Here is a 7,657-nt window from a genome sequence, read left to right on the forward strand (position 1 = left end):
CTGTAAAGGCTGTATTTCTGTTGGATCTGTTTGAATTTAAACAACTCTCATTGTCAAAAATCCCCCTTTCCTCCCTAGACACCACATCCACCATCCAATCAGGCTGGAAGAAAATCAAATCTGTGTTGGCCTGTGTCGTGGCAATCTAGCATTGAAAAAAAAAAGCCACGAGGGAATATGATGACATTTCAAATTAATCTGGGGGAAAATACTAAGGCAAATACTTTCAACACCTATCTGCATTTAAAAACATCTCTAAAAGAGCCAGGTGCACTGAATGAAGCTTATGAAGACCTGCCATTATGGAGGCTCTTTCAATCCATTAAATGCACATCGAGGCAGTAAGATGTTTCTGCATAACACAATGTAGGATAAATAAGCAGCAGTTAGACTCACGAGTGCTGCCCCTAACCCCAACTCAACAACAGCTAATGTTTGAAGAAAGTCCTTTCATACTCTACAGAGACCTTTGCTTCTATTTATAAAAAAAACATTCTGGAGAATCTAAAGTAAGGTAATGGTAACCAAATGAAGACCTTAAGTGAACATTTGTCCAAAAGTTTGAAGATAGGTTGGAGGACAACCTGAAAATGTGATACCTCTGGCTATAGCCCACATGGAGGCAAAAAACAGTCAAATTCACCCACACTGTGCGTAGAACTGTATTCATGTGCTGAGCTACACTTCTCAAAGAATTTTAAACTGACTTTTGTGTGTAAGACCTGTGAAGGTCCCCTATATGTTGATTTATGGCTCAGATAATGTGATAGAGAAGAGCCGGTCTCTGTTGTTTCTTCTAATTCGTTTATTAAAAGATTTTTTTTTGTACATAGTGTTAAATACAATCTCTCAGAGGTCTGAAACCAAGATCATTTTTGATTCATGTCCGTTTAAGAGACCACCAACACAATATCACGCTGTAATTACTTTAAAACTCAATGCTATCAATCTTCAACTGGAAACAATAGAGAAGAAATCAGAGGAAATGTCTTTTAAATCTTAGCATATTTGTGCAAAACAGGGAGAGTCAGGTCCCAGAGCCCATATTCCAGCAGCTTCCTTACATTAAAGGCCAAAGAAAAACATCTTTAAACACCCAGCTGTAAATTTCAGGCCTTCTATCTTCCATCAGGGCGACCGTGCATTTCTGGTGTGTAGGTCAGAAGAACAATCATGACCCACAGGTGCAGTACCGCCTGGAGAGAAAACAAAAGATAATGAATAAATTCCAGATTTTACTGACCAGTTACTGAGCACTCTTTCTTTGAGTCAGCCTACATATCATTTTAATATAAACACTGACCATGTACAGGATGACAAAAACTCTGGCCATTGGGTAGCGCCTCAGAAAGATTCCCAGTCTTATGCTGTGAGACAAAAAAGAACTCATCACAGTAAATGGTTTTTCTCTAGTCAAACAATCTTAACTGTAGCACAGTATAACGGTGAACAGTGAAAGCTTACCTGAAACGGTCAATTGTGCTGGCTGCCTTGCGTACTTTTCCATACACTCCTGGACTGTCCTGGTCACTGAAGAGCACCGGTGTGTTTCTTTGTCGTGCCCCTGACAGTCCAAGACAGAAAAATGAAAATATATATATTATATATTCAGTTTATGGATAAGACAATTCTTCAAATAGGCCCCTGATATGTCCCATTTACCAAAACAAACAGCAAAATGCCAGCTTCTCCTACCTGGTCCCTCTAGACCGCTCATGTTGATGGCTGGCCCTCCACTTTGTCCTCCCTGAGCGTTCTTCAGCTGCTGCTCCAGACGCTCCAACTGGAAGACCAGGGAATTTTTTTCTGTGCCAAGAGCTTCCAGCATCGTCTGCTTCTGGATCAGCGTCTCCGTCAGCTGGTGGAGTCGGTTCTCCAGCTCTGTTTGGCTGTTGCTGAGGGTCTTGTTGGTCAACTAGAAAAGGAAATACATAAATTAGACATTATCAGACATCAGTTGTGTTAATAAACATAAAGCAGATGTTACCTAAGCCCTCACCTGGTTCCTGAGTTTTTGGATTTCATCTTCTCTGTCTTTGATTCGGCTCTGCAGAGTGGTTTTGGCTCGATGTTGCTCTTCCTCGAGGTACTGCAGCTCCTAGGAAAAAAAAAAAAAAAACTTCTCATAACATGCATACAAAAATTATGTTACTCTAAACAATAGCTCCTGCACAGCCTTTATAGCTGTCATTTTAAGCTTATTATTTTCACTCTCTTGCCTGTTTGTAGCGCTCCACCTCAGCCTCTACCTCCTGCTTTGCCCTGTTCTGTAAAGCCTGTTGCTCCTGTAACTGTGCCTGCTGCTCCCTCCACGTCTCTGCCTCTGCCAGGGCCTGATTCTCCAAATCCTGTAAGCAAAATGATACCTCTATTTATTTTGTTATTTAACCTTTATTTAACCAGGAAGGCCCTTGAGAGCAACATCTCTTTTTCAAGGGAGACCTGGCCAAGAAGACACAATGTTACAATGTTACAAGTTAAAATCAAATATAAGATCAAAACAAATAAACAGAATAAAGCAAGTAGAGTCAAAATCATACAATACAAGGTCGAACATATGAATAGCACTTACACTCTTGAGTTACAGAAATCTTTCGGAGAGCTCTAAACTCTCCCAGAAAGACAAAAGCATTCAGCTTTAACCCGGAAGAGCGCACACCCATTTCTCCTTGAAGGAAAATTTATTCAGAATTTCAAAAATCTTTTTAATCAAAAACCTATTCAAGAAAATTTCCAGAAATTGTGAAACTGGTTTTTCTGAAGGTTGTTCCATGACCAAACAGACCTCTCCACTGAATTACTGACCTCTCTCGCTCTTCAGTAATTTTCCTTTTTTCTGCTGCTTACAGCATCTCACCTGTATTTCTGTCCTCAGAGTGAGGACTTGCCCCTGTAGCTTTTGTATCTCCTCCCTCTGCAGCTCTTTTTCATGACGCAGCTCCTCAAGCTCCAGAGCCAGGGTGCCACTGCCATCCAGAGTGTCCAGACCAGATCCCTCCTTCAGACTGCTGATCAACTTCTCTTTAGACTAAATAAACATTTGAATGTATCAAAAAGTTCAGACATCTAAAGATGAGCAAGTTTTTAGCTACAGAAATAGCTCCAGCACTTTACTCCAAGTTAACGCTTTCTATGAAATAATTTTTCTGCAGAGCCTCTCCAAGCCTTACCTGTAGGATGCGTGATGCTTTATGTTTGTAGTCTTGTAACTCTTGCTTGGCAGACTCAGCTGCAGCTTTGGCACTTTTTAGTTGCTGTTGTAAGTCATCGACCTTGAGCTTCTCTTCTGCTGCCCGCCGCTCAGCTGCAGTCACTGTTTCTGCAAGGGTTTGCCTCTCAGCCTCCAATTTAGACAGCCGGCCAGCATACTCAGTCTACACAAGAACAGAGAGTTAAGTCTCATCATTTCCATATGACCAGTCTAGTTTTAACTGTTGTAAACACAGAACATGAATGGCATCATGTGCACCTGCATCTGTCGGTAGCTGTCCTGTTCTCTTCTGAGAGCCAGTTCAGTCTCTCGCACCCTCTCCTGTAAGGTTTCCAAAGCTTGGGACTGCATGCTGTTCCCTTCAGTGTGGTCTTGCATAATTCTAAAAGTCAAACGAGAGAGGAAAATACTATATAAACCAGCTCTTTAAAAGCTGAGTCTGATTTCTATTTCAGAACTTGGTCACAAAAGTGTACCTTGACTTTTCCTTCTGTGCCTCCTCTAAAGCAGCACTGCGGGACTTCAGAAGCTGATCGGCTTCATCGAGTCTGATTTTTAAGACTGCAAGTTGACCATCCTTGGCTGAGAGGGCTTCTGTTAGGTCATCAACCTGTGACCGAAGTTCTCGTAACGTGCGGTCAGTCTGAGATTGCTCCGAGTTCCATCTGTCTGCACGTAAACGGGCCTGATTCAACTCTAAGGGAGAAGAACACAACCTAAATCAGAGGAAGAGGTGTAGAAATGTGAATAATGTGCCATTTGTGGTTTCAGTTTTGTCTTTTTTCACTAACCATCTTGTAAGTCTTTTGCTCTCTGGATAACTGAAGCCATCTCTTGATTGAGGGAGGCCACCTCACTGCGCAGCAGCTGGTTCTCCAGACGCAGGCTGGATAGGATCTGGCTCTGTGGTTCTTCTGTGGGTGGAGGGGGCTCCTGCCTGCTGGACTCCTGAGGGACAGCCAAGCCTGAGTCTGAACTCTCAGGTGTGTCTGTGGTGGCCAGGCGAGAGTGAGAAGAGAAATTGCAAGAACTACACAACTTGAAATTAATTTTGAATATAAAAAAATATCTCTAGAGCCACATATATTGTGGCCAAAGGATGGCATAATACTCTGAATGCACACAGTTTTGAGAGGGTCTCATAATATAAAGATCCTGTTATCTATCTGTATCAAAGAGTTACATTTAGTTTTCACAAGATACAGTAAAAAAATGTACATTTGTTCAGAAACATCTAATTTCCTTATGCACAGAAAGTAAATTCTAGTGCTAATCTGAAAAAAATGCATTTATGTGCCAATAAAGGTAGTGAAGAAGAAGCTAATAAACAAAACAAACAAAAATAAAACAAAACAAACACATGGAAAGAGGGAAATGCACTCAATGTATTCTCTTAAGTAATGCTGAATGTAATCAGAAATTGTCATGAAACCTCACCATATACATTTTTACTTATTTGATGAGCTTGTAAAGCAGGTTTTCAATAAATGTTTCACTCGAATAGCTTCATATTGTCTTAACTGTATGCTCAAATATTCTTCTCCTATGAATGATGTCTACTTCCAAGACCAAAAAATTTATTTGACTGTTGTTAATTAGTGAGCCAGTAGCCTATTGGCTGTGCTCATACCTTGGCCTTGCTCTTTAACAGAGCTCTCCTCTGTTTTGATGCTGTGAGCAGACAGTGAGCTCATGCTCGAAGCTCTTGATACACCCCGGGTGGAGGGGGGTGTGGAGGGAACTGAGGGGATGGTATGATGAGTGGTGGAAGGAGGGGTTGGGTTTTGAGCCTCTGTGACTGAAACTGCCACTTTCACAAGCTCCTTTCTTGAATCCCTCCGATTGCCAACTGGAGGGTCAGAGCTATTCAGAAAATCAAAGAGCATGTCATCGTCCACGTTCTGCTCACTCTTTTTGGGCCTCACAACCCAGAAGGAGTCTTGGCAGCGTTGGGAGTGCTGCTACTAGAACCCAAAGGCGTACTGGTCACATTGGCAGACCCAGCCAGGAGGGTTGCATTGGATCTTTTGATGTTGCCAGCTGCAGCAGAGATGTAGCTCGGGGAATCATGAGAGGATGCATAGGTAAGATGTGACACAGCTGGGTCGGTCTTGTGCACTGCAGAGTTGTAGTCAGTTTTAGCAGTGGATTCTCCTCCATAGGATAATGAAAAGGAGGATGTGTTTGCCTGGCTTTTGCTCAGGGCAGTAGCAGCTCCCTGGTCCACTTTATTCAGAAAGTCTTCAGCTTTCCCAGCCAAGTCAGTAAACCAAGACATTTTGCATCCTAGTGACAGAAACAAATAGAAGCATGTAAAGGATTAGTTGACAGGTAATATATTTATTTACTTTCAAAGTTCTTCTATTTCCCCTTAACAATATAAGGAGGGTCACTGGTGTAGTAAAGGTCACTAGAGCTGCTATCTCCAAACATCATAGTAGGTCTAAACCTTCCCTTTCACACTTGCTGCTATCCTTCTGGCACAAACCACACTCGTGGCACTCCTACCAGAGGGAGAGGAATCTGCCTACAAGGTTAACGTTCAAGAACTGGTCACGTGGCGCTCAACAAACAATCTGACTTAATACTAAGAAGACAAAAGTAATCATCATAGACTTCAGGAAGAGTAGAGCCAATTCCCTCTCCCTGGTCATCAATGTAGACTGTGTAGAGGGAGCTCCTCAGGACCCTAATTTCTGACAACCTCACCTAGTACAGATGCAATTTGAAAGGGTCAGCAGCACCTTCACTTCCTGAGGCTGCTGAAGAAGAACTGTCTGGATGAGAAACGGCTGGTGGTCTTTACCACAGAAAGCATTCTGGCATACTGTGTAACAGTGTAGTATGCCAGATGCTCTGCAGCAGATAAAAAGACTTCCAGAGGGTAATAAACACAACACAAAAGATCTCTGGCTGTGCTCTTCCCTCCCTGGAAAAGGAGGGAGCTCAAGCCAGTTCTCACCCAGGACACCCATTGCCCTCTGGTAGATGCTACAGGTCCATCAAAAAACGGACACTTTGACAAAAAAGAACAGTTTTAATCCAAGTGCAATTACTGTCCAAAATCAAGCATGATTACTGTAATATACTGCGCCTTCTACTTAATTCTTAACTCCTTCACATATTGGTAATTAATTATCTTCTGTTGAAATTATTGTGGGAATGGCTTGCAGAAGTACGGCTGCAGAAGCAACACCTTAATTTCGTTCTATTGTATGGTGCAGGAACCAAAAAAGGCATTCAGATTCTGAATCCTTACACCAAGGGCCTTGAAACTGGACAGGACTAAGAGCTAGATGTGATCCAAAACTGCGAATCGATCCCCATTAAACAAACAGGATGTCAGCAACAAACTGCAGACGGTTACAGTTCGGACTCTTCCAGCTTTACGAGCAGCCTGTCTCTAAACTCCCCCTGGGACAAATCCTGCACGGATAGCATGCTATAACAAAAAAAAAAACCTAAGGTGTAAAATGCATTCAGGTATTATTTTAACGATACTACGCCGTTTTTGTTCAACGTTAATGGACACAGAGCAGTTGCTGGAGGTGTTTTCAACTCTAACGTCATCGTAAAACGATGTAAACACAGTTGTTCAGGATCAACTCCATCAGTGCTGCAGCTAACAGGCTAGCTGGCTGCTAAAGGAAAGCTTCAAACGTACCGTTTGACACGAGTCGTCAGTCCTAGCTTGTCTCCGGTCACCTGGCTGTCGCCGAGGTTTAACAGGTGAACGTGAAAGAGTAAAACTGCTTGGCAAACAAAGCCAAATATCATCATCTGTCAAAGAGGATGTTGGTGATCCTCTCAATACGTGGACCAGGAAGCGCTGCAAACAAGGACCCCACAACAGAGCGCCTTGAGAAAAGCCTGATCGAAAATTAAGGAGTTTTACTGTAAATAAAGATAAACTGATGGAGTGCATCTGTTTTAAAATAATAACAATAATAATTGACCAACTGGTAATTTATTTAGCAAATGATTTTCATCATGAGCCTTCAAATTAAATAAAAAATACTAAAAGAAATTTGGCTCTTTTAGTGTTTTTTATTTAATTTGAAGGCTCATAATGAAATACTAAAAGAAAAGAGTAAATTTCTTTTAAACACTTTAACCTCCTGAGACCTGAGCTCCTGTTTGTGATGCATTTTTCATTTCTCCTAGATATTTGTTATTAGATGGACCTGATATGTATATAAACTAAGCTTCCTCTTTGAGCAGGAAGTTGTAGTTAGTTACATGGTTGTTACATACTTTTATGGAAAAAAAAAATCCTCAGATGTGGACAGTGGGATTATTTTATAACATAACACAACAAAAACAACACGACTTAACAAAGTATAAAACACTATTGAGCAGAACGAAGTATAAGGTGCAGCCAAGCCAAAATGTAATGTCCCCATACGTGGACGCAGGGTCTCAGGAGGATAACTTGGCCAAAATTTA

At 41.7% G+C, this 7,657-nt stretch overlaps 1 protein-coding gene across 1 annotated transcript; it reads right to left on the reverse strand.

Moving 5' to 3' along the window:
* Positions 1 to 785: 785 nt before the first annotated feature.
* golga5 (golgin A5) lies at positions 786 to 7,048 on the reverse strand. Its single transcript, XM_030718773.1, is given in 14 exon segments — positions 786 to 1,196; positions 1,304 to 1,367; positions 1,465 to 1,564; positions 1,696 to 1,915; positions 2,000 to 2,098; positions 2,220 to 2,348; positions 2,858 to 3,028; positions 3,171 to 3,374; positions 3,470 to 3,593; positions 3,688 to 3,907; positions 4,003 to 4,200; positions 4,842 to 5,138; positions 5,141 to 5,497; positions 6,876 to 7,048. Coding segments are annotated over 13 exon segments (2,253 nt in total). The 5' UTR covers positions 5,490 to 5,497; positions 6,876 to 7,048; the 3' UTR covers positions 786 to 1,118.
* Positions 7,049 to 7,657: the final 609 nt, after the last annotated feature.

Source organism: Archocentrus centrarchus, chromosome 22 (assembly GCF_007364275.1).
Source record: "Archocentrus centrarchus isolate MPI-CPG fArcCen1 chromosome 22, fArcCen1, whole genome shotgun sequence".
In the NCBI taxonomy this organism is placed as follows: Eukaryota; Metazoa; Chordata; class Actinopteri; order Cichliformes; family Cichlidae; genus Archocentrus; species Archocentrus centrarchus.